At 44.8% G+C, this 27,808-nt stretch overlaps 1 protein-coding gene across 3 annotated transcripts in view; it reads right to left on the bottom strand.

The window, feature by feature from the left end:
- The window catches only part of TTYH1 (tweety family member 1), a 271,334-nt gene that overhangs the window by 219,113 nt on the left and 24,413 nt on the right, over positions 1-27,808 (bottom strand). For all 3 annotated transcript variants that reach the window (XM_078655064.1, XM_078655065.1, XM_078655063.1), the window contains exon 2: positions 651-823. In XM_078655064.1, the coding sequence (XP_078511190.1) occupies positions 651-823 (173 nt within the window). The remainder of the gene's footprint in view (positions 1-650; positions 824-27,808) is intronic.

Below are 27,808 nucleotides of genomic sequence, written 5' to 3'. Positions count from 1 at the left end.
CTAGGCTGAGCGAGGCGTCACCCTAGGCTGAGCGAAAGAGCTGGGCGTGGGTCGGGATGGGTTGGAGCGTTCTTGGCGATCACCCTTAGCTCAAGGGGCGTCGTGCGCCATTTAAACTGACAGTCTGCACCAGTGAGACTAATTTGGTAACAGTAGCACAGTACGTGGTTTAGGAGTGGCAAGCAGAATGAAGTGCTGTATAAACATAAAGTTATTATTATTTAGTGTACAGAGCTCACCCATAACTGTGCTGTTTTGAATATAAAACGCTGGCTTTCAAATTTCCCACAGTCAAATAGAGCCTCTACTCACTTTTTTGATGAGGGCAAGTACGTGGGAGGGCCCATAAAACACATCTAAAAAGTATAGTGGGCTACCTTGAACCTAATATGTTACAAAGACAGGGGTGTCCAACGTCGGTCCGGGCTTTCAGAATAGCCTCTTTAGGTCAATTCACCTACAAAGATTCTAAATGTACATTATATACAGAGTCCGTGGTTTTCCTGAATACCTTCCAATCCAGACCCCCTGGACCAGCGTTGGACACCCTTTGCGGCTAGCACATTTTATCCCAGATGACCCAACTAGCCTCCTCCCTCCGAATACCCCCTCCCCCAGCCCTCCCGGCAGAGTGGTCCAGGGATGCTCACCAGCAGATGATGACAGCTGCCACACAGCTCCACGTCACGCAGCACACGCGCTGGCTCTTGGAATCCTCCTCTTCCTCGGGGCTACAGCAGCAAAACCGGATTAAGTACACACAGATGAGGATGAGGCTGACGGCGAGGCAGAGGCCGGCCACGCTGGCTAAAAACAGCAGAGCCTGCGGGGGCAAGAGGAGAGGCACAATTAGCCAGCGACGCTGCGCGCAGGGGTCAGGGCCAAGGTCACGTGGACAGGACGGGAGGGAGGGTACCATGCAGGGTGGGCTGACCCCGGCGAGGCTTTGAGACGAAAGGACGGCCGGACAGGTCAAGTGCAGCACTTATTCACTTTAGGTATTTCATATGCAGAGGGCCTGCCGGGTAGGAGCAGTGCAGTGCTGCACAACGAACATTTTTGTTGTAGCAGGGGCACCGCAACCATGAGGGGATGTGCGGAGGGCAGCACGTGACGGAGAACATTATTATTCAAATTTAAAAACATCAGATGTACAATGAACAGCACTTTACAGAGAGGTTTTTCTAAACACAGGAGCATTTTAAACATCAAGCCCTGGACATACAGCAACGCTTGTCAGTACACAGTGTAAGTCTACCAGACATGAGGCCACATCACGGAAACCAAGGCTCGATAGCAAGTTTCAGTACAGATGTAATGGCGTCAGTACATTGTACACGCGGTTTGACCTTTCCTTTTTTACTTACAACATAAGGAAATACATTCATATACTTTTAAAAGAACATCTTTTATTGTAGCAGGCACACAGCAAGTGCTTTACAGAGAAAACTATTAATAGAGCAGTAAAGTTATAAGCCTAAATCAAACAATATACAGGTCAACTGCCGAAGCCAGGATTAACAGTCAGGTCTCCATTTTGTATGGTCAGAAATTCAAGCACACACGTTGCAGTTGCTTTTTAATTGCACCTACAGAGTAGGCCTGAGAAGAATTTTAATTACCCCAGAGTAATTGGCGTAAAATTGGTAAATTCGTGTAACAAAAGGTACGCAGAATCACACCATTACTCTATGTCACATAATTTCAAGTAGACATTTTACCACAAGATGCACTGTTTGGGTACTTTTTGAACACCAATGGCATGTCAGGTAGATTTTTTTACTCGAGCGGACCATATGGGTAATTTTTGCGCATGAACAAACAAATCAGAAATAGAACAGCAGTGATTTGAACGCTAGCAACAGTTCATTTAACTTGGGCAGTCAACACACATTTCAAGTAGAGGTTTTCCCTGAGCGGGCTGTTCGTGTAATTCGAGAGAGCAAACCTGCATATCCAAATGCTAGCAACCAAAAATCAACTCGAAATTTCATTTTCGAATTTATGTTTTACCCAATTGCATCTCGCATAATTTTACATAATTTTATGACAGTTTCATGTAATTACTTTACATAAAATAACCTGGGTTACTCCCACCCTTTCTATAAAAGACTATAGAAGGTCTAATTAAACTAATGCTTTTGTAAAGTATGGGGCATGTGAATGCAAGTCTGGCTCAGTGGATGATGGGGGTTAGGAGGAGATGGAGGGATACAGGAATACAGTGAAAGGTGTGCCAATAGATACTGCTACAGAGATACAACAAAGCATTAAGGATGGAGAGAATGGGAGCATAGTGATAAATGTGCCAATCGGTCCCCGAAACATTCTACAGAAGGTTAATGCTTTTCTGGTTGTCCCTCCTAAATGTCTCATTCAAAGAGTATGGACTCTTCAAAATGCGGCCTCTAGTATGGTCCTAGGACTAAAAAGGAGTGCAGCCATCTCTCACCATACACAAACACCTTTCTGGCTACCAGTAAAAAAGAGATGCTATTTTAAGGCTTTATGTCTATGCCATAAGACTGTTGGTCAGGAAAACCTCAATGGTATCTCTTTTCTCCTTCTTCAATCCCTCACGAGATCCAAGATTCAAACATATGTCATTGCTTAAAATCCCGAGATTAAAAAAATCTAGATCAGGAGGACGCTCATCAGTGGTATTAACTGCAAAGACCAGGATTTCCTTGCCGCTCTAGCTTCGCTCCCAACAAAATCTTCTGATTTTTAGAAAACACCTTAAGACTTTGTTTACAAAGAGTCTTAACTCTGGTGAGTTTACCAGAATCGATCTGTTGGGACCAGATTTCAGGTTTGTTACCTCACGAGCGCTGGGACACTTCTCTCGGGAGTAGCTGTTTGCGCTTTGCAAGTGGTTTCATTCATTCATTCATTCATTTTTTTAATAGAGCCGGGGACAAATCACAGTCATTGAGATGGAGGGAAGAGGTGTGGCGCCGCGGCCAGGGCGGCTGACGCTGGAATCTGGGGACCACGGTTCGATCCCCAGCTCCGGCGGCAGGTTAGCCCAGCACCATGTGACTCTGGGCAATAGCTCGCTTAATCTTCCCGACGGCCCCCCAGCGCCTAGAGACCCTTACGGGTGATTGTGCGCTTTACAAATGTGGACTTTACTTTTACTTTACTTTTTAACCGCATATTACCTAAGCCACAAGCTGTTCCCTACAAAGATGGCGCGTCATGCAGAGGAAGGGGTTTTATTGGAAGCCCAGGGATTGGAGGGAATTGTTCAGGGTGCCAGGTGGAGAGAGGCTGATATTTTATGAAGTAAACACAGTGCTCAAGAAAAGCAAAATGACAATAAAACTATTTTATTGTCATTTTATTTTTACTTCCAGTGTGCCGAGTCGAGGGCGGGGCCGGGCCAGACCGCAGCACCAGCAGCAAGGAGGGAGTGGTGGTAGGTGCTGAAAGTGTGTATGTCGGTTTGGCCGGCCATCCATGGCTGGCCAAAGCGACATGCGCACTTGGATACCTCCAGGCTGTTCCTTGGAGATATACTAGTGCTCAGGGACACAGGCTCCCAGATCCTGCTGAAACGCACAACTAGCCCGCTCCACCCAATCCCAGTGCTTCTCTCATGCTGGGAGAAGCGCTGGGATTGGGTGGGGTCTGGGAGCCTGTGCCCATGGGAATTGTAGTGCCCGGGATGGGAGCAGAGGAGCATCGCGACGCAGGGGCAGAAGATCGCGGTGGCCAGCAGAAAACGTAAGTTTATATTTGTATTATTATTTTTTTCACATCTACCTCGGATTGGCAGCGGCTGCCCCTGGCACTAGCACTCACTCTATTGAAAACTAAGTAGTGAGAAAATAGCATTCGTGGAAGAATTAAATGTAATAAACAACAAACCACAATATAAGTTAACACAGTATTTTAGAATTGCTGACTGCAGAATCAGTAAATACCACTAGTTAATAGCCGTTCCCCAACCACTATCTCACTACTGAGACAACTTTTGCAATTGCACATCAATTTTCTTCCGATTTACCCTGCATGCCTACTACTGAGACACTTTTGAACTATTATAAACTGATTTGGCTTAACTCCTTTCAGTCGTTTGTTGGAGCAAGACCCAGTTTCACCAGAACACTAGAACTAATTGAAACGAATACCGTGGAGTGCTTTACAGAGAACATTTTATACCGTCAGGGTTAAACGAGATTACAGAGACCTGATGTGATGGGGCAGAGTTCGTAGAGTCCATTGTACTGGAATAAAGCAAGAAAGAACGCCATGCAGAGAGTTTTAACATCATTTGTTATATATTAGCCATGCTGAGGGGCAGGCAATGCTTCAATTTGTCCAAAATCTCATGGCTTTTTAACACGTGATGAAGCCGGGATTAGGGCCGAGGTGTGCAGTTTCCAAACTCAAAATGACTATTTTTGAACATGCTGATAAAAGATGTTTCTTCAGTTGGGAGCTAGGAAAGATGCCGCCGACGCACCCACGTCTCACTCCACCTAGATGGCCTTAAAGATTTACATTTATACCTGCTATCAAATGTTTATGATTGATTGCTATAAATCTGAAAGTCAGGACTGTAATGCTAAGGAGGGACACTGGAGAGTATGGACAAATACACGGCGGGCTCTAAACACATTTCCTACTTTACACTGCACTGCAAAAAGATATAGACATAGAGCAGAGAACCTGAAGTTATGCAGCATGTTAACAAAATTAATCGCAAGAAAAGACAAATTATGCATCCTAATGCTGCACATTTTGATGAAGTATTTACTTCACTATTTTCTTATTTTAGAAGTTAACACTGTTTGAACAACAGTCATTAATATCAGTTTAACGCCTAAATATAGCAACGAGTAACGACATATGACCTGCCTCTATGTGACAAAAGGCCTGCCACTTTGTGGCAACACAAATGGTAGAGTTTTTAGTAACTTTTGATCCGTTTTAGCTAGAAACTATTTCTTGTTGTTGAAATCTGCAAGGTGTTTGTATGTGCTGATCACGCGCCTTCTTCTCTGTTGCCCACTGGGGCTGTCGAAGGAGGGTCCGCGATTGTTTAAAAAGGACCCTTTCATGCTTTGCGGAGGATGTGCACAGGGGGGTGCATATACCTATGCCTGAATCTGCTCAACCAAGGTGAATCCTGAACACAGACACTGTCTCAAAGCCCCCAGACCAGAATACCAGGCGGAGCCCCACATTTCAAACTCCCCCCTTTCCGTCACTGTGGGTGTGGTGCCCTGACTGCTTTGTTATGATAGCCACTGTTGGCATCCGAGGTGTGGAATAGGCAGTGATTAAAGTGGGCCGGTACTGTCCGGTACTGAGCACATCCACTCCTTTAGTATGAAAGGGCAAGTCTGTGCCAGCAGTATTCTGTTTTGGAATAGTGTTCTTTGAGATGTAATACTGGCTGTGTGGATTTGCACTAAAGGAATAATGCATAATGGTAGCCTCTGGTTTTGTAATCAAATGACCTGCTCTCCTCAAGATAGCTATGATACATTTAAGGGGAGAGTACAGGAACTTTTCAGGAGGATACAGGTGCCCTGGATAGGGAGCACCATGACTTTTCTATTTCCAATTAAAGCACTGGGGGTAAGTGCAGGGGGACTGGTGGAGCTTAGAATCATGGGCCCGCCCTCTCTTTCGGGCAGTAATTACTCAAACAAGGAAGGCAGAGGGTGAAGCAGCAGGTCACACTCTCAGCACCACAGGAAGCATCCAGAGGCTTTGAAACACCAAGGGCACAATCAAACCCTTTCAGGTCTCAATTATGGTCTCAATTATGGTCTTGACCGTGGGAGAGTGGAGGGTGATGGGAGAGGAACCAGGACTACAAAGGGGCGGCGTGGGAATCGAATAAGAAGAAAGGAAACGCTGAATGGAGCATCGAACGTAGTCTCGATAAAGTCGAGGAAGACGGGAGAACTATAGGTCCCCAGCAAAAAGCAGATGGAGGCCGCACTGATAACAGTGAGCAAGGGCAGGGGCGGATTGGCACTGCGGGCATTCGGGAATCGGCCGAAGGGCCGCTGTTTCAGTGCCCTCTGTGGGCCGTTTTTTTTCTCCCCTTTCCCAGTCCACAGAGAGTGCTCTCTGCTGTCTGCTCTCTGTCAACTGGGAAATGGGAGAAAAAAAACGGCCCACAGCACGGAGACAGAGACAGAAATGAAAGCGCTTCACTGTGCAGGCCATACAGCGATTATCAGCTGTGGCCTCTACTGCACCCCCTGCCCTGCAAAGCAATCACGCTGAGGCTGGGCTGGGGAGGGGTGATTGTTTACAAGAATCGGCCTCCCTGGGGGCCAGGTGTTTCTCAGGCCTTTTGAGCCATTTTCACCATGGCCCCCCTGGGGCCCACGCCACCTGGAAAACAGTGATAGTCTTAACACCTCGCCCACAGCCCCTCACATTCAGGGCACAGTGGGCGAGGAAGAATGGGTCTGGCTGTGGGGGCCAGGTGATGTTTTGAAAGCGCACAATCTCCACCCCCCCCCCCCGTCCCCCGTGCAAGAAGTTTTTTTAAAAAAGGGTTATAGTTCTTTCTCGGTGTCATTTTAGAACTGATGCATTTTCAATATTACATTCAAGGAAGTCATGGTTGCAGCTTTTCTATTTTATGCAACTAACAACCATTGACAAAACCTATAGTTCTGGCTTGTTGTAGGTGTAACATTACTTGCTGTATTATATATCTGAACGCAATGACAGAAGCAGCAAAATACCAGTCGGGCGGCACACTATGCTAAGCACAGATTTGTAGCTTAGGTGTTTTAAGCTACGCCCATAATTACATTGAACACCCCCTTTGGAGAGACCCCTCAGTTTTGTCATCCCACTTAAAGCCCTGGAAACAACACCATGTCACAGACACCTCAGGGCCTGGCACTGTGCATCATGCATGACTCATGACTTCCAAGGTTTCAGATTGACTATGTGCAGGGGCATCTTGAACGCCTCCCTTTGCTTTAGGAACTACAGCGAGTGGTGAGTTCCTGATGAGTCTCTTCTGTCTGCAACACTGCTTACAAAGGCTCAGCTCACAATTATTGTGAAAAGGTGGGTGAGAGAGTAAGTGAAGGGATGGCTGGATGGATCAGTGAAAGGGTGAATGGATGAATGAAAGGGTGAATGAATGGATGATGAGAGAGAATGGGTGGATGGATGAGTGAAATGATGGATGGATTGATTAATTGATAAGTGAAAGTGTGAATGGATGAACAGATGTGTGAAAGGGTGGCCGTAAGGATGGATGAGTGAGTGAAAGGGAGGGTACATGGGCAAAAGATTGGATAGATGAGTGAAGGAGTGAAAGGATGGATGGATGGATGATTGAAAGGATGGATGAGTGATAGGGTCAATGGATGGATGCATGAGTGGATGAGTAGATGGATAGTTGGGTGGATGGAAGGAAGGATGGATGGCTAAGTGAAAGGGTCGATGGAGAGAGAAAGGGAGAATGGATGGCTGAAAGGGTGAATAGGTGGAAGGATGAGTGACTGGGTGGATGGATAAGAAAGTGAAAGGATGGCTGGATAGGTGAGAGGGCAAATGGCTAGATGGATGAGTGAAGAGATGAATTGGGTGAAAGGGTGGATGGAGAGAAAAAGTGAGGATGGATGTGTGGATGACTGAAAGGGAGAATGTGTCTAAGGGTGAGTGACTGGGTGGATAGATGAGTAAGTGAAAGGGTGGCTGGATGGGTGAAAGGGTAAATGGATGGATGAGTGAATGGATGGATGGGTGGAAGAGTGGATGAATGGGTGGATAATGGGTGGATGAGTAAAAGGGTGGATGGAGGGATGGATGAGTGAAATGATGGATGGAAGAATACATGATGGATAGGTTTGCAAATGGTTGGATATGTTTGGATCTGGATTAGCGGCATCTTATGTTTGCCACTTTACATCTCACAATGACTATACAAGCAGATCTTCCCGACCATTTCTCTCACCAAACATTCCTGCTCAGAACCATGAATTGTAAACAAAATATCAGACTGGACAACCCAGTGCTGTAACCATATATATAGATTATTATCATATGAAATATCACAAAAAGACCTGCACAGTTGATCAAAGCTGCGTGCATACCGAAAAACCGTGAAGTACACGATTGGTTCAACCTGATATAAACTTATTTTGACTAGTGCTTAAATGGTTGTCTATTTACTTACTTACATACTAATGCGCAACCTCCTCTGATGGGTCTGTAAAACGTACCTTTTGTCCAGAAGGTTTGTTCTGAATTTTAAGCCTTTGTCCTGAATTTTTACACTCCCCATCCTGAATTTGCACCCATGCCAGTTGGTCACCCTAGTCCTGACACTCCCATACAGAACTACAGAGTGTTCACCCTGCCTTTTCTATTTGGTTACTCTTGTAACCAGATGCACCACACTGCCAAGCTCTAACTCAAGAGGGGCCATCTAATCCCCTTGGCATCCCACTCTCCACAGGGCTGACCAAAGTAGGCTGAGTAAAGCTAGTAGCTAAGTACTCAAAGCTACATCGAGTGTGCCTCAATTGTCATCCCACCGAATCCAGAAAATACTGCACTAGACTCAGTTCAGTAGGTCTTCCTCAAAGGTTTACTTGACTTGCCACATCCAGCACCCAGAAATGCAATGTGTTGCTAGCCGATCCCTTCCTCTGAAGCAAGAAGGAACCGGTAGGAACCATTTTGTTTACCATTTCTTTGCACAATTTACTGATTCATTTGTGTGCCAGTTAATAATGTAACTTTATTTTAAAGGCCTCATCCAAAATGCAGACAAGGGGCATATTTCTCTATATGCGAAACATATTAATTAGTAAGTTTTGGTTCGTTTTTGTTTGTAGTGTGTAGGTCTGACTGCACTCTATTTTAGGTCCTAGGCCAGAATGTGGCAACATGTTTGTGTGTTGATTTCAGGACATGTCTAAGACTTCATGTAATGTGATTTCTCAAAAGAGAGCTGTTTAGCCTCATTCTATGCTAGGCCTTGTTCGAGGCCTAAGCAAAATTTGCAAACTTGGCACTTCTTTCTCTGTGCAGAAGAATTAACTTTTCTAGCATGTTCAGGTTAGAATTCCTTTTTGCAGATTTTATATCATTTTCATGGTTAATTGAGTAATCCTCAGTCTCCTCATGGCCCAGACTTGAAGGCAGCAACAGATGTGAATAAAACTGTGTTTTTTGTATATAGACATCACTTGCTGGCTGTGAAATAAATGTATGACTAGATTGTACAGATACATTTTTTCAGCATTCTTTACACCCCAGACTGCCTTTTCCTCATTTGTGAATTCTTACTTTTGTTATTACATGTTCTGTTCCCAGAGATTCCAGTCTTACCCTTTCTCCTTGACTTTGTACTAGATTTCTGATTTATGTGATGATTAGCTGGTTGGGAAAGAGTATCTAACGACCTTGTGCAGGGCGTTAAGACTGCATGTAAGTATTCAGTTATCAGACCTGCAGTGCTCCTAGTCTTTACTAATGTTACTTGCTCTGTAAGCTTTAAAGGGCTTAATTTACTAAATATTTCTCTACGAATTAGACCTCAAAGAGTAACCAAATAGTGTTTCATGAAAGGGCACGCCCCTTGAATGTGGGCCACGCCCCTTAACTGTAGGCCACGCCCCTTAAATGTATGCCACGCCCCTTGAACGTGGGCCACTTTTTTCGTCAGTGCCCGGGCCAAATTGTGATCCCAATCCGACCCTGAGCAAGGGGAGTGAAAAGGTATTTATTGCACATGTACATAACAAGCAAATGGATACCCTCCCGGACAGTGCTGTCTTAACGCAAGAGCACGCTGGACAGTGGTCCAAGGGCCCCATGAACAGACCAGAATTTAACACAAATTTTCCCTTAAACATTTTTATTCCTGTGAGTGGTTGTGTAGGCAGGGCCCAGTGCTCTGCTTTGCCTGGGGGCTATAATGCTGTTGAGACGATCCTGCTCCCGGGTGGTAGTGCGCTTCACAAATCTGTATGACAAGCAGAAAGATGGGAAGAGACAGAGCAATGTATGGGAAACTAGCAGTATATGGGAAACTAGCAATATATGGTAAACTGGGATCAAATCAGTGTAAAACAAAGTATTGGAAACTTAGACCCAACAAAAGCAGAGTGGAACTTAAAAACAAACGTGTGTAGAGCTAAATTTAAAATCGTAACCACATAAGTGTAGATCAGGACAGCAAAGCTAGGATTCCATGGTTTATAGACAAAGACAGAGGAAATGGGGCCAGGCAAGTGTAGGAAAAGGTGTGATTAGCTAAATGCAAATGGGTTTAGGACAAGGTATGGAAAATTAAGGACAACAGGTATTGAACAAAGCATTGGAAGCTACGATTAATCATGCTATACATGTTATAACACAATGTGTATTTGTAAAGAGCACGCTAACCCTTGGGACTGAATAACAGATGTTTCTTATTACCCAACTCTTATTTTATCAACCTTGGAATAACAAAAGGCATGCTGGCAATCGAACCTATGACCGAGAAATCAAACACAGAGATCTGGAGTGGATGCATTAGTCCAAAGAGCCACCAGACATTCAGTAAAGTATGTGAAACTAGAGCCACACAAGGGCAGCACACAGTATGGTTAGCTTGGGTCAAAGGGTGTCAAGTAATCTTGAACACGAGGGCTAAATAAACATAGAAGAAGGTATGGGAAACCAGGTCCCAAACAAATTTAGGGAAAATTATGAGAGCTGAGTCCAAACAACTGTAGAGAAGAGCATGGAAAACTAAAACCAATCAGGTGAACAGCAAAGATGGAAACTCAGGACAAACCAGTGTAGAACACCGCATAGGAATCTAGAGACACACATATTTGGAGCAATACATAAAAACTAAAGTCAAATAAGGGTACTGCAAAAATTAAGAGCAGATAAGTCCGAACAAGGAGAAAACAAGGAGAAACAAGGGCCAAACACGAGTAGGTAGGTAAACTATGGTCAAAGGAGTGTATAGCAAAGTATGGTACACTAATTTCATATATAGGTAACAGGTTTTCAGAATGGCTTGAAAAGGCGGTGCCAAGCTTCCCTGTTTCTTTTTCTATTGCCTCCCTGATATTTCCCCTCAGATCTGCTGCTCATCCAAATGTCACTGGGGTGTTCCAGTTTCAAACATTCTGTTAATTGGAAAAACTACAAAGTGCGCCCAATGTCAACCTGCAACCTGAGGAAGGGTGGCTCCTCCCCCTTTGTTGTATGCGATGAGGTGATTGATGGAAGAATAGCAGTTCATTAAAGCGCGCCTTTTTACCTGCCCATCAACAGAAAGAATGCCTTGAAAGGTCTATTCAGGTACTCATGTGAGGTTCTTGGCCTATCCTCAAGTCTGTGTCATATGTAGGATCGTTTCACTGTTTGTTACGACTGAAGGGTGTTGATTTGGGATGCTGTGTGTTTGGATGGACAGGATGGCAGTCTGAATGTGTGCTTGCCCCTGGTTGAGCTGACAGCCTGCATATACTAGTTTCTCAAGACTCTATGTCTAAACCTTGAGTAATCTGGTGGCCTGGGGCTGTTTTCACTATTCCTTCCACTGTGGAGCAGAGACTGCTCGCTGAAATCACTCCATTGTCTTTATCGAGTTGCTGTTTAAAAAACAGAGAGAACCAGTTGGTCATTGACTGCACACTAAACCATCACGGTGATCATCTGGAAAAGGACACAGAGTATGGACATCCACAACTCTCCCATTGTTTGACATGGGTGGAACCCTTGTTTTTGGGTGAGTGTGCTGGGTGAATAAATGACTGAACAATTTAAAACTGTAATAGCATCTTTGGGTTCGGTCGACTGAGTGATCTTCTTTGCAGCCAGAACAAGATGTATCTGAACCGGGAAACAACCTTTACAACGAAGGCTGAATAATGAGATGCCTCTACAACAAAGGTTGAATAAAGAGATGCCTTTACAATGAAGGCTGAACAGCGAGATGCCTTTACAATGAATGCTGAACAACGAGATGCCTTTACAACGATGGCTGAATAACGAGATGCCTTTACAATTAACCATTACATATAATGGGGTGACCCTGTAACCCTCAGAACCTGTGTGGGTAATAGAACAAATAATAATGGTTCTGTCGGACCAAAATACACAGTGATATAGTATTTCTTATTCTGTTATTTAAAACATCCGTCCCTGTCAGGGTACAAAGACAGTGGTATCTATACCAATGTAAACAAAACACACTGACCACAATGAAAATTAAAGTTTTAGTCATATACTTTCATATTTTCTGAATTGTATTAAAACATTAGTGTTGCTGTCAAAACAAACATAAAACATATAAACCACATACATTTTGTGTAGGACTGATATACATTTAAAACATCACACAAAGATGTCAAATCACACAGAATTCGTAGCGAAATCAACTATGTATGCAATAATCCAATAGGTACAACAATTAATTCTTCGGTCCTAGTAGATTTTGTATAGTTGATTCATGAAAGAGAAATGCGTCGACGTTTCGACCCTTGGATGCGATGCGCTGGTTGTGCGCATCAGGTGCGGGTCTTCATCAGGACTGTGCAGTTGTAGGACAGCCTTTTGCGAACTAATGTTTTAATACAATTCAGACAATATGAAAGTATATGACTAAAACTTTACTTTAATTTTCATTGTGGTCAGTGTGTTTTGTTTACATTGGTATAGGTACCACTGTCTTTGTACCCTGACAGGGACGGATGTTTTAAATAACACAATAAGAAATACTATATCACTGTGTATTTTGGTCAGAACCATTATTATTTAGCCTTTACAATGAAGGCTGAACAATGAGATGCCTTTAGAAGGAAGGCTGAATAAAGAGATGCTTTTACAATGAAGGCTGAACAACAACAATGTGTTTACAACAAATGTTTTTACAACTATTTTTTTAACAACCAGTATGCCTTCACCACAGATGCCTTTACAACTAATTTCATTGTAAATGCATTAAAAGGTGAAGGCATACTCGTAGTATAAAAAATTACATTTAAATGTAGGTATTTAGAGTATGAATGGTAAGTATTATGTGTATTATATATACATATATACCCAGGTCCTGTAAATTAAATGCTACTAGTGGGCCTGCAGCACTGCTTGTACCACCCACAGAAGTAGCCTTTGAAACCTAAGGGCTGCCACCACTGGGCCTGTGCGTGCAGTTTAAGTTTATTGACACTTTAACTTGGCATTTAAAACTACTTGACTCTCTTAAAGCTACATTTTTTGATTATAACTTAGTTTGGAAAAAGATAACCAAAACCTGCTGTTTCTAAAACATTTACTAAAATATATATTCTTCTCTGGGAACCTATCGAACCTTGGTCTGCGTGGCAGTCCAAAGGAAAATTGGCAGACCTTCTGAACGCTACTGCATTACAGATTATCTTGTCTAACTGCAAAAATATGGAAACAACCTTGGTTTAGTGGCTGGACTTTGGTATGCCATAGTCGTATATTAGACATATCTTATCTTCCATTTGTACAACTGGAGATCAATAGAGATGTATTATGGTTATGCCTTACTTCTTATTTATCAAAGTCTGAAGAAATATGTTCTAATGCTTGTAAAGTTTTTTTTATCCTTCTTATTTGAGCATATTTGCATTTTTTAAATGTTGTTTTTTAGTGCTTTCTTCTAACTTTCTTCTTTTTCCCTATTTTTGAACACCCCGTCCTACCACAAAAACAACATTGACAAAGCCAAATAGCTCTCTTGAATGTGTTCCTAGCCCCGATATGCCATCCTCCTACAGTCCCTCGTGTTACTCTTCTTGCCCCCAGGGCCATAAAAAAAAGCTCTGTGACATGGCCATAGCGCTATTTTTTAACTTAATTCTTTTTTTCCCTCAAGCTGTAGCACCCAGCTATGTTGTTGCTTGTCTCTTTGCACCCTGTCCCACGTTGCTACTTGCCCTATCCAACCCTCCCAAACCATATCCACAACGCTGGCCCCTCCCATCCCACCACAAAAACAACTGACAAAGCCAAATAGCTCTCAGAAACACGAGAGTTAATTGACTTTGTCAGTGTGTTTCTTAGCCACGTTGTATAGCAGCCCAGCTGCTGTGCAGCATGGTTGAAAGTAAAAAAATAAAGCGCTCTGATGCAGCTAGTGTTGACTGTGTCATAGCACTTCCTATTTTTACATTTAGCAGCCACACTGTTGTACAATATGGCAAAAAAAAAATACGCTGATAAAGCCAATAGGTCTCTCATAGATGAGACATAGTGACATTGCCATTTCTTGTTTTTTTCATTAACACCTGTTGAATCAACCACACTTTTATCTTTTCACAATAGTTTAGCTTTAGTAAACTCGTCTTATTTTTGAAGGAATCTGCTTTTTGCTTTTTGGCCCAGCTGCATTTTTCTGTGGACATTTGCACCACACTGGTCCATGGAACTGCAAAAGGCGTCCACCCATTTAGGCATCAATAAAACATTTATAGGCACTGTTTTTTTGTTGTTGGAGTAGATCTGACAGCAGCACCTTTTATATGTGATTTGGCCGCCAGCCCTGCCGTTCATCTATTGATGTCTTTATCGCTCTGTTTTAAGGGCCGCCTGAGGAGCAGTTACAATCTACTTGTATTCATACCTCGCTTGTAATTCATAACCTCCTCCTTTGAAGGCTTTTTGAAAGGCACGTAATTAGTCATTCATCACATAAGGGAGTCAAGCTTTGATCAATTGCCGCCCTCGGCTTTTTCTGTCACCCTCTCTCTGCAAGTGGTGCAGAAAAAAGACACAAATCCCTACTTCCATTGCACAGTCAGTTTACGTGATTGTGGAAGGAATCTATAGTCCAGTGATCGAATCCACTCTTTGACGAATGAAGGTGGGGAGCTCACAAAGGCCACGTTTTTCACTGGTTATCTTCAACTACCTTATAACCTCTTTATTGCAAACTTTGTCTAAACTTGGGGTGAAATGAAATTTTCATGCCATTGATACCAAATGTATCTTCAGGTTTGGTTGGATCCCTGCATCCTGTCCCAGTGGCAGCTGGCATCTCCGGAGGGAGGGGCGGAAAAATATGTGGGTGCGCACGCGTAAATAAAAAATTAAAAAGTAACATTAAAACTCACCTGTCTCCAGGTTATACAACGTCCTCCTAGCTCCGGACCTCTTCTCCTGAGACTACAGTGGGGGCCCCAGCAAACCCCCTCGACCAATCCTTGTGCTGCTCATATGCTGCTAACCAGCATGAGAGTGGAGCCCTGATTGGAGGGAGTTGCCTGTCTCGGAGCTTCCCAGCGCACTGGAGGCTTGCACTTACTCTCAACCCAGATGTCTTAAGACAAGACAACTGGGTTGACAAGTTTAAAGTGCGCTTGTCAGGATGGCCGTCTCAAGACGGCAGACCCCCAAAAAATGCGCACATTAAACAGTGCACACAGGCAGCCCTCTTCCCACCACACCTCTGCGCTTCTACTCAACAGGCATCGCCCTGTCCGGAAACGCGGTTCAGGACGGGATGATAAAGAATAAAATGGTAATGAATTACCATTTTATTTTCATCTCTGGGGCTCTGGAGGACATACAAGTGGGGCGACGCTCCTCTGCTCCTTTTAAAAGAGCTGCCCCTTGTCTGTCCACTCTCACAGATTCTCTTGACTGCATTGAAGCCTGGGTGAAACAGAGCCTTCTTCCATTCACAACCTTTCATAGGAAGTCACCCAACACTAATCTTCCTCCTCTTTTGGCAAACACATTGTCGCCTAGGACAGGGCCAGAAATCTAGTGGACCCTAGTGCCACGAAACTGCAGTTTAAGTAATGGACTGTCCATCAAACCCATGACATTATGAGAATAGTTATATTGTCACCCGTCAGCTCATATTAGAATTTTTGTGATGGGGATCAAGTAGCCCTTTTGCTAGATTGTAGATGTGACATCATGTTTAGCTTCTAATTGAAAGTCAATGAGTACCCTTTGGTGTATTTACTTTGCTGACATGACGACAGTGCAATTTCTGATATATGGCTTTTTATTTAGGAATTGTTTGATGCGTGGAAGCCTCCGCCTGTCATATAGACACAGTGCCGTTCACTAATCACCTTTGTGCATTCATTTTTGCATTGCTGTCATGATGACATGTGGAAATTATAGCTGGTTCTTTTTTACAAAGTACTCGTGCACAGACAGTCTTTGCTTACGATCAAATGAAAATACTGGTGCTTTGTCAAAAATATCTATTATGCAATATTTTGCTGTGTACGCCTTTTAGGTTCACCACTTAAAACACAAATGTCATCTTCTGACTAAACACTTTTTGGAGTCTTAACTCAGCCTATGAAGTCTGTTCAAAGTGACGGAGCCATCCTCCCAACTTCCATAATATTGAAAGAGATTTTATTTCTAGGGTAGCTGGGGGCAACACACAACATACTACACATTGATAACCAAGAACCAACATTAACAAAAGGCCAGACCTAGTGGCCTTACAAATGCTTGTTCTTTAATATGACTGAATGATTCTACCTAGCAAACCACTGTTTTGCAACGTTCCAGATATCACTGCGATTTTCAAAATTCATATTTTCTAGATTTTTGACATGTGCCGAGTTGTCAATGGCATCTTATATCTGGCACCTTTTACTCAGGTTTGTGTACAACCATGTTTGTACCCTAATAAACATTAGCCGAAATTTTCCAGTACTATTAACTACTGTGTTACAGTATATTTTGTACTATGCATACATTGCTTGTTTTATATGTGTGGGAAATGGCCACTCTCCCGCTCTAGAGCACTCTGCCTAACCTACCACAAGGCATAATCACTAAACTTGCACATGCATCTTGAGTACCTAGCGCACTCAAGGGGTAGTTGGACACACCGACCGTGTGCCTGTAGGTATTGGCTAGATGATAGGAATGTCCATATCTTCCTCATCACAGTCCTTACATATGAGCCTATCTCCATTCAAGCAGAACCTAATTACCAAACTTGAAGCCCTTCCAAATTCAGGATGGCCCCTATCCAAATGAGTACACATACCTCACTTCTTGGGAAGGACATCCTGAAATAATTAAGCATCAAAAGAAACCAGTTGAACAATAGGAAGAGGCGGGCAGGAACTCCGGACTGTGACAAGGAGGACATGGACTCGGAGTAATTAAATTTACCTGTAATTAACAGGACAATGCCGCCTCATCCATCTTCCTCTCACAGTCCTTATGCATGAGTATGGATCCAAGCCAAGAAACTGATCTTGACAAACATATCATGAACATAGCAAAACAAGCAAATGTCATGCAACGACGCAAACAACATTACACTGCAGGAGGACTGACAGACTCAAGACAGCATTACCAAAATCAGAGGACACATCACCACCCAACTGCAATGAGAATGGGTCATAAACGTGTGGGGCAATACCCAAGAGGCAGCAAAACAAATGTCCAGAATCGAAGCCCATTTAAATGCTGCCCAGGCGGCAGAAGTACCTCTAGTTGACTTCCCATAAAAAGACTCCAAGACAGGTCAGTTAGCCAAAGAATAGGATTGAGATATTGTCAACTAAATCCAATGGGACAAGAGAAATAGAAGGCTTGCAACCCCTCATCGCCAGACCACGGGAGACAAACTTGCGAAACATAGTAGTGCGTTGCAAATACACTGAAAGCGCACAATGTATATCCAAAGAATTTAAACGCATCTCATCATCTGACACAGGAGTCAGAAAAAAAGGTAGGTAAAACAATATTAGAATCCAAATTAAAAGAGGGCACCACTTTAGGGAGAAGGGATGAACTAGGATTAAGGACAACACCCCATTCTCCCCAACCCATCCCCCATAGGAAATGGCTGCCAGAAAAACAATCTTGGTCGAAAAAAGCTTGAAGTCAGGCGAATCTCAAAGCTCAAATGGAGCATCATGCAAACCCTGCAAAACCAGAGGCAAATCCCAAAGAAGCTCTTGGGAGTGAACAACCAGACACCAAAGAAAACAACTCTGTGGCAAGCAAGCTGCAAGAGGGCCAACAGCCTCACAAAGAGCTTGAACAGCCACCCACTGACTAACTCTAACACAGCAACAGGCTCACAAGAAGAAGAGGAAAACCCATTCTCCTAACACCAGACAGATAAATTACACCAATGGCGGCCATAAGCCTTAAGAGTAGAAGGCCGTGGGGACTGCTAGATCAGTGCTGCAACATCCAAAGAAAACTGCTGGTCTAAGAGGGACTGCCTCTCAAGTACCAAACCGCAAACCTCAACTTGTGAAGAATCTCCAGCGGCAGACCGAGCGAGGGGGTGTATCAGTAACACCAAATGGGGCCTGACAGACAGTTGGAGAATACAAGGCAAGTAAGGGCACCTCAACCAAACCGGGGCAATCAGCATAATCTCCTCCTGATCCTGTACCACCTTCTGAACCACCGAAGGGAGGAGAGGAATGGGAGGAAAACAGGAATGGAGACTCCTGGACCACGGAACAGTCAGAGCATCTACTGCCCAAGCTCTCAAAGGCGAAACCAGGCTGTTAAAGTGGGGGAGAATGGCATTCTCCTCAGTGGTGAACAAATCCAGCCACGGGTGACCAAACTGACCCAGAATAGCCTGAAAGATCGTCAGACTCGGACACATCTTCACAGAGGATGGAAGCGTCTGACCCAGAGCATTGGCAGGCCCATTCTTGTTCCCCGGAAGATAGACTGTCAAGAGAGACAGATGGGGCTCGACCCACAGGTAACTCACCCAGAAAAGGAGAAACAGAGGGGGACTCATGTCACCATGCCTGTTCAGAAAGTAGTGGACATTCTGAAGGTCTGTCTGCATGCACACCGCAGTGTGTACCAACAGAGGATGGAAAAACAAAAAGCCCTTAAAGGCTGTTGCCAGCTCCTTCCAATTCGAAGATGGAAGAACCTTCAACCGAAGGTTGCTGTGGAATCCCCCAGAATGGCACTCCATCCTATCCCACTGCCATCATTTGTGAGAACCAGAACCGGAAGGGGAATCAAAGAAAAACCCTTGCTCAGATGAGCATGGTCCAACCATCAATGGGGATCCCTGCGGATCTGAGGAGACCCCGGAACCGGTGTCTCATACACACCAGACAATGGGTTCCAATGCCTCAGGAGATGGTGAACAAGGGGATACAGGTGCAACCTCCCCAAGGAACCAGGGCCAACATAGAGGACATCTCCCCCTGACAGCGAAGCCATGTCCTTGTAGAAGCCGATGGGCAAAGAAGGGGAGAGGACAAATGAGAGCAGAGATGACAACAGCACTCCTCCTACACCAAGACCTCCCAGATGCCCATCTGGAGGCATGCCCCAATGAAGAGGAGAACTGCTTAGGATGGCTGGACCTAGGACTTCTTCCAGTTGATCAAGAAGCCGTATTCCTGCAACAGTGTGGTTACCCTTTGAACCTCTGAGTGGGCCTTGGAAAAAGAACAAGAGGCAATCATCCAGTCATCCGTATATTGGAAAAGCTGGACACCTTCTGAATATAAAATATCCACCAAAGTAGCCAACAGCTTGGTTAACAACCATGGTGCAGATGCCAGCCCAAAGGACAGGTCCTGGGACTGGTAGTGGTTGCCTGGACAGCAAACCAGAGTCATTCTGCTGTGACGGTGCATGGAGACATGTAGGTAAGCATCCATGAGATCAATGAAAGTCAGGAACTCGCTCTTCCTCAAGAGTGGCAGAGTCCGCTGGAGAGACACCATCTTGATGGATACATGAGGGATAAACTGATAGACCCCCTACAGGTCCAGGACCGGGCAAAACTCTCCAGATACCTTTTCGCACCAAGAAACGTAGGAAATATTATCCATCGAAAATCTCCCCTGGAAGGACCGGAATGATGTGAGCCTTCTAGAGCAGCAACTGAATCATGTGTAGTAGTGATGGTAACTTCTCTGGGGAGAGAGGAGCATGAATCTCCCAAAAATGGTAACGAGGAGTGCTGCTGAAAATTATGCTGTATCTGTCTAAGACTATTTGGCCAGCCCATGAATCTGAATAGTTTAAGCCCATCAGTCCAGAAAGTACTGCAGTCAACCCCGGACCACAAAAGTTGAAGCCACGTAAGCCCATTTCAGTGCCCCTTCCACCTTCTTGTCAACAGTGTCAGATGGTAGAGCATCTTCCGACACCACAGCACCTTGGTGGACAACCCAGCCATGATATTATCAATTTTCACAGAAGCTGGGAATTCTCCAGTGTGTAACGTTTCAACGTGAAGTGAGGAAATGACAGCTTTTCGTCATCCTTCCATTAATTCTTAAGGACACTGAGAATGGAAGCATGCAGGAGCAACGATTCAGCCTCATCCCACTGATACTGCGAGAAAAAATCAGCTCTGAAACAGCAAAGCCCAAATTGTCCTGAACATGCTGCAAATCTGGGCCGTGCACAAAACGGGTCTTCAGGTCATCCTCATGCCCATCCATGGAAGGATCCATTCTAGGCACTTTTCCAGGAGGAGGAGCTCCCTCCCAGGCTCAAAACAGAGCTTCCACTGCTGCTGCAATAATGGCCTGGAGATTGGGAGTTAGAGATGCCCACACAGATGGCCCTACCGCCACTGGGATTTTCTCTGAATAGCTCATGGCGGACAAAGATAAATCCTCCCGCCAAACAGTCAACAAGCTGAAAGGGTTACCAGGACCTCAAAGAAATACCTCCAAACTCCTTAGAGTCACCTGGAAAATGAAAACAGTAACCTGACTCACACAGGAATAAACTTCCTTAAAAGTCAGCTGGAAACCATGTCAGCAGCATCTTCGCTGCGTGATCCCGGCCTGCAAAGGGCATGTAGAAACTGCAAGACGCACCACCTCGGCAAAGTGGAGGCACCATTTTGAGATCAGGCAGAGCCAAGGGAAATATTTTGAAACAAAAAACAAAAATGTAAAAAAATAAATATAATCTATTTAGAATATCTCCGACGTCACATGCTGCTCAGCAGGACACAGATAACCCCTGAGTGTTTGCATGCCCTGCCTACTAGCATGACCACGCAAAAGCAAAAACAAACCACTGTAGCCGGTGTGAAATAATAAAGTGAAAAAATAGAAAAACATACATGTAGCCAAGATGGTAATCGGCTGCAGAAAAATGAAACGGGACGTCCTACCCAGGAAGTGAGGTATTTGTACTCATATGGATGGGGCCATCTTTGTTTGGGAAGTTAGTCGAGTTTGATATATAGGTTCTGCATGTATGGAGATAAATTCATAAGTAAGGGCTGTGAGAGGAAGATGGACAAGAAGGTAATGCTTGCTTGTGATGCCAGCAGTCATGTGACTTAAAGGAGGAATGATTGCTCTCCAGGCATGACAGTAATGGTAGTAATTGTTTCAGTCATTTCCTGCTGAATATGGCAACATACGTCACTCATGAAGAACGATGCAATGCGTGGTCCTGCTCTAGCATGACCAATTACAGATGACAGGCAGGTGAGCATTTGTTGGACCTCACATTTCAAGATGGCCACTCTAATCAGTATTGCCAAAGGCACAGGAGGGTCAATTTGTCTAATTTGCAGATACAATCAGGCTCAGATTCTACCACTTGGCCTCAGATGCCCTTCAAGTGTGAATTAATGTGATTCAGAGTTAGAAGAGCTATGCCATCTGGGCAGCCGGATTTCTACATCTTATGGGAACAGTGTAGGTATGGGCTCAAAAATTCCACAAAGCAGTGTAATGTAGCCTAAACGTCTGGACCCTCTGAAGGCTAATACGCTTGGGATACATGGGAAATTAAAAGTGATCTATATAGATGGCCTGAAAAGCATCATACAAAATAGCCACACGGTTCAGGCATTTATTTACATGTGGAGGCCAGCAAAGAGTGTGGGGTGGAAGCCATATGGAGAGATTTCTTCTACGTTAAAGATGGCACATCCCTTGGTGCGCCAACACTACGAGCGCAGAGCGTGCGGGGGGAGATGGAGAGAAAGACCCGGCATGGAAGGGCCCGCAAAGCGGTGCCAGGTGCAGCCGCTTCCGGGGGCGCGCGCTGCCGAGCAGGGCCCACTCCCGCAGGATAAGCTCAGCGTGAGCTCTATGCTAATGCTCTGCTGCGTGGGCGTGCGCGTGGGACGGGGAGCCGATGCACACACACAGCTGAAAGGCCGCCTCTGACCCACTTTCAGATCCGCCGCTCGTGGGCTGCTGCTACCAGGCAGGGGGGCGGGCGCCACGGAAAGCACGCACGTGAGCCTTTCCGGCTGTCGCTCAAGCTGGTCGTCCTTTCGCTGGGCATGTCTGATATTCCTACGTGTCCCTAGCCCTGTCCTCTCTCCCCACCATGATGGGGTGAGAAACTCAGAGAAACAAGAAATAGGGACACTCCTCACTCACAGAAGTAGGACTACAGTTTTTCATCGACCCAGAGCTTCAGAATGACTTCATTGACATAGAAAACTGTTTAAAGAGGCAAGAAGGTGTAGTTAAGAGCAATTTTTTACACCATCATCTGAGTTAGTTAAATTGCTTTCTGATAAGGGCTACTAGTTCCGCACTGGAACACATGAAAAGTTGCCACCGCTATGTTCTGTTATCCCTATATGAATACCGGGATATGGGCTCACTTTCAAATATCAGGACTCTATGGCAATTCTGGGAAATCTGGCCACACTACACCAAGATCTCCCTGGTTCATAGACTCTTAAATGTAAATGTATGTAAATTGATACTTGAATAGCGCACTACTCACCCGCAAGGGTCTCAAGGCGCTTGTACGAATACCGCTGTGGAACCCATTCTGGCTTTCCCTGTGAGGTGTCCACTCCTGGGCACCCCCAAGGTGGAGGCCAGGCATCCTTAGCATTGTGGGGCCATTGTAGAGATTAAGCAAGCTATTGCCCAGAGTTGCAGAGTGGGACTCCATGATTGGAAAGGCACCGAGGCGAGAATTATCAGGTCCGTGAAATTTTTGAGCCCAAGACCCGCCGAGGCGGGGAATTGAGCCCTGGTCCCGGGCTAGACCTCTGCATCAGGGTCTGCCACTCTAACCATTGAGCCACACTTCTCCACTCTTACTCCATTCCAACAGTTTTCTCCCCCTTCCTGTCTCACTCTTTCTCTCTTCTGGTTGTTTTTTGCGTTCTTACTTTTGTCGTTTTGTCTTCACTCAGCTATGACCTGACCCAAGTTTCGTATGGCACTTTCCACCGGTCCTGATTTTTTAGCCGACAGATCCTGGCACGTTATGATTTTTGAAGTCCGTATTCATAGTGGTAAAAGCAAAAAGGCGAGTCCCAGAATGCAAAATGGAGGCTAAAATGGCTGCTTGACCCGGGATCCCTTATCAGCTGAGCTATCAATGTTTCTTGGCTCCCTTTCTCCTTCCTCTACATCTCTCTTTAATCCTTTGTAAATTTTGTTCCACGTCCGTCACTCTCCGTTATGTGCATCGATATCTCTCCTCTCTTAAATATGCAGGTTTCCCCAGAATTCCTTTCCCTTTCCCTCTTTCCTATGTATATGGAAGTCTCTTCCTAACATTTCTTTCCCTTTCACTCTTTACTATATGAAGCTGTCTCTCCCCAAACCCCCTTCCCCCTCCCACTTCCTTATGTGTTGATGCCTCTTTCTTCATAGGCTTCTTATCCCTCCCTCTCTCTTGCATACATGGATGTCTCTTCGTAACCTTTCTTTACTGTCCTCTGTCTCTCTTGTTTGTAAATGCTTCTCTCCAGCCTTCCTCCTACTCTCGCACATTTATGGATGTCTCTTCCTTGCCTTCCTTTCCCTCTCTGTCGCTCCTGTGTATGGATGTTTCTCCCTAACCTTCATCCCTTCCCCTCTCTCACATATATGGATGTCTCTTCCTAGCCTTCCTTCTTCTCTCCAGTTTATGGATGTTTCTCTATAGCATTATTTTCCCTCCCCCTCTACCTCTTGTATGGTTGTCTCTTCCTAGAATTCCTCTTCCCAAATCCCATTCATAGATGTCTTTAAATAGCATTCCTTCCCCTCTCCTGTTTCTGGATGTTTCTCCCTGACCTTCCTTTGCCACCCACCCACTCCCATATATGGATGTCACTTGCTAGACTAGCCCTGTCCCCTTGTGTCCCATATATGGCTGCCTCTCCCTAGCCTTCCTTTCCCTCTCTGTCTTTCATATTGATGGATACCTTCAAGAAGAGCCTCAAGACCAGGCTTTTCGACTGACCCGGAACTGCAGCCCTCCCCCCATCCCCCCAGCGCCTTGAGACCATCACGGGTGAGTAGCGTGCTTCAAAAACTCCTGATTGATTGATCGATGTTTCTCCCTAGCTCCCCCTCCCATAGATGAATGTCTCTAACTAGCCTTCTTTTCTCTCCATGTCTCCTGTTTATGGATGTTTCTCCCTAGCCCCCCAAATATGGATGCCTTTCTTTCCCTCTCAACCTGTCCATGGATGTTTGCCACTAGCTTTCCCTACCACTCCCATGTATGGATGTCTCTTCCTAGCCTCCCTTTCCCTTCCCCTATCTCCTGTTTATGGATGTTTCTTCCTAGCCGTCCTCCCCTCCTCTCCTACGTATGGATGTCTCTTCCTAGCCACCCATTCCCTCCCCTAGCTCCTGTTTTTGGATGTCTCTCCCTCGCCATCCTTTCTCTCCTTCTATTTTCTATGTATGGTTGTCTATCCCTTGCCTTTCTTTCCCTCCCCATCGCTCCTGTTTATGGATGTTTCTCCCTTGCCTTCCTCCCCTCCTTCTATCTTCCATGTATGGCTGTCTCTCCCTTGCCTTCCTTTCCTTCCCCTCTCTCCTGGTTATGGATGTAGCCTAGCCCTTCTTTCGCTCTCATGTCCTCCCTCCTTTCCTTCTTCTATATGGATGTTCCTCCCTGGCTTCTGTTTATTTCTCCCACTTCAATATATGGGTTTCACTCCCTATACTGCCACTTTCCCCTCTATTGCCCAGGAAAGTTTCACCATCTTTCATTTCCTTCCCTCTATTGTGCATCAAAATGTCTCCCACACTTATCCTTAACTTTAATGAGAAACCTGAATGTTTCTCATTAAAGTTCTTTTCCCTGTCAATGTCTCCTCATGTGCTTCCTTTCCCCTCTCATGTATATGAATGTAGGTATCCTTTCCTCTTTCTCTCCTTCTTTTCCTCCTCTCTCGTGTAGGCTAATGGATTTCACTATAATTCTTTTTACTCTCTCGTATCTCTCCCTATCCTTCTTCTTTGTATCTTGAAGTCTCCCGTATCCTTCCTTTCCATCTTTCTTCTGAATATGCATCTCTAATCCTAGCCTCGTATTTCTTCTCCATGACCCAACGCGTGGGTTGCTCTCTTCGCTTTACCACGCTCCCATGCAAATATATATCTCATTGTCCTTCATTTCTTTCTCTCACTCTCCTGTTGTCTCTTCCTCTTGCCTCTGAATATGGATGTCTCTTCGGACTAGTAAGGAACTCACATCACCTGCCAGGCAGAGGGTTGAGTGTGATCAAAGGCAAACCTTCCACAACACCACCCCTGCCTGGTGGACCTGAAAGCAGCAAGCCACAGGTATCTATATGTCACACTTAGCTGTGGTCATGGTTAAGACTCACCTTTCGATCAGGCATGGAGAGGGAGTTGGGTGTTCCATAGGGAAAGAATGCAAGGATACCGCTATTGAGACATCAGGACAGTTGAAAAGAATGTGAGGGCCAAACTGATTTTATAATAGACATATTTTTTAGCTCACTACCAAGAAATATCCAAAAAAGCAATAATGACAAAACTGAGAACAAACATTAGAAAAATCAAAAGGTCTTGATTTTTTGCACCTCTCAACAGCGTATGCTGGATGCCGGGTCTTTGAATGCACCTTCTGAGGTCCCTTGAATAGTTCCTCATCAAGTTAGCTTTGAGGAGGGGCCACAAAAGTGGAAGGCTCCAGAGGGATGGATTGGCTTGTGAGAGCTCCCGCTGAGGAGAGGAGGAAAAAACCCTCAGAAAAGCTTCATCCAGGTCATCCATTGAACCTCTGAAAAAGTCTCAGTTTTTGGATAGTTACATTTTACTGATGGGCTTACAGAATGCTAAAAATTGGAAACCCACCACTGACTTTTTTCCAACTATCGATTCCCCACAAAACAGAGAACCCAGTTCAAGATTAGGTCTCTCCCAATATCCAGGCACAGGGCACAGATTAGACGGGCTCCGAGCTCGAAGAAACACCTGTTGCGGGTCACTGGGCAAGCTATTCTCCATGAAACATACAGCCATTAGACCAAGCATTCTTCATGACCTTTGTGGCCCGAGCAGCAGGATTCAAGGCCACAAGCCACATACAGAGCCTCTACTGTCCCTGGGTCAGAATCAGGAAACTGTCTTCCCCCTTTTTGTTAAGAAGGTATGTCCAGAGGGACTCTGGAGGTAAGGAAAAATAGCTTTTATGAACTTTTAATCCTTGGGGTCAGATATCCAGACTTGATCCAAATGTCTACTGCAAGGACTATGGAACCATCTCCACTTTTTCTAAGATAAATACCCAACCTCATTGCTGCAAAATTGAATCCACATGCTCCTTTTTAAAACCTTGCCACACCCGTGAACCCTGAGAGATTTGGGTTAAGCTCCCCTGTATATGGCCATCTCCACTATACATTCTATCTCTTCCTTCTCTCCCCTTTATATGGCTATCTCCACTATGCATTCTATCTCTTCCTTCTCTCCCCTATATATATGACAGTCTCCATCTATGCTTTCTATCTCTTAGCCCTCTCGCCCGTATATGTCCAGCTTCCCCTATACATTCTATCTCTTCCTTCTCTCCCCTGTATATAGATATATCTTCCTTACCTTTTATTACTGGTCTCTCTCCTGTATATGTGCATCTCTCCCCATCAATCTTAGCCTTTTCCTCTCTCTCCCCTGTATAATTCTGTATTTCCCTGCCCTCTTCTCCTACACTCTCTTTCTTCTCATTTTCCTGTATTTGTCTCCAATACAAGAACATCTTAAGTTAGCCTTCCTTTCCCTTCACACTCCCTCTCCTGTGTATGGGTGTCTTCACTTAGCCCTCACATCCTTCTCTCTTTGCACAGGTAAATATCTCCCATTCTTTTCTTTCCCTCTAAATCTCTCTTATTGTCTAGCCATGTCCTTCGTCTCTGCTTTTCTTCTCCCCTTTATGTGATGTGTCTTCCACTGAAAGCTTCAATCCTCTTGTTTTCTCCCCCTGCTTCTACTAATCTCCTCGCCCTCTCTCTCTTTCCCTCTCTTCTATCGTTGTCTTCTTCCCCCTGTATTGTTGCTGCCTTTGCTGTCTATCTACCTGTCTCATTAGTCTGGTGGGGCCCTCTCTGTTCTCTCTCCCTCTTTTCTTTCTCTCTTTCTCGAAGGATCCAGGGATTCTTGTGTTCTGCAGGTCATTAAAATACAAAATAACAATCAGAAATGCCGGATCCTGCTCCGCTGGAAGAGATGCCATGATGGAGAATTCTCCACACTCGACTCGTCCTGGCAGCAGCCAACCTTGAAATTAAAATCCAAACCTCCTCCTCCCCCCCACCATCTTCGCCCGCTCCCCTCCTCTCTCGCCTCTTTCACATTCTCTTATCCCAACACCTCTTTTTTCTCCTGAATTCAGCATATTTTCTCTTTTCTTCAACTTCAATATTTCCACTTATGTGTCCGTGTAGTTTCCTGGTAGGACTCTGTTAGCTGACAAGATGTCTTACTCTGTTAAACATTTGCTCTAACTGCCAGGTTACGATTGCCAATCAAATGAAGGCCAACCCAGCCTTTCATCCTTCTGACATCGATAAATTGTGTACCAGAAAATTGGGAAGTAATGACTAATGTTATTGACATTTCTTAACAACGGTATGAAGCGCTTCGTA

The sequence above is a fragment of the Lissotriton helveticus genome, chromosome 7 (genome assembly GCF_964261635.1).
Source record: "Lissotriton helveticus chromosome 7, aLisHel1.1, whole genome shotgun sequence".
Taxonomy (NCBI): Eukaryota; Metazoa; Chordata; class Amphibia; order Caudata; family Salamandridae; genus Lissotriton; species Lissotriton helveticus.
Note: the sequence above shows the minus strand (reverse complement) of the source record. Positions and strands in the feature narration are given on the sequence as shown.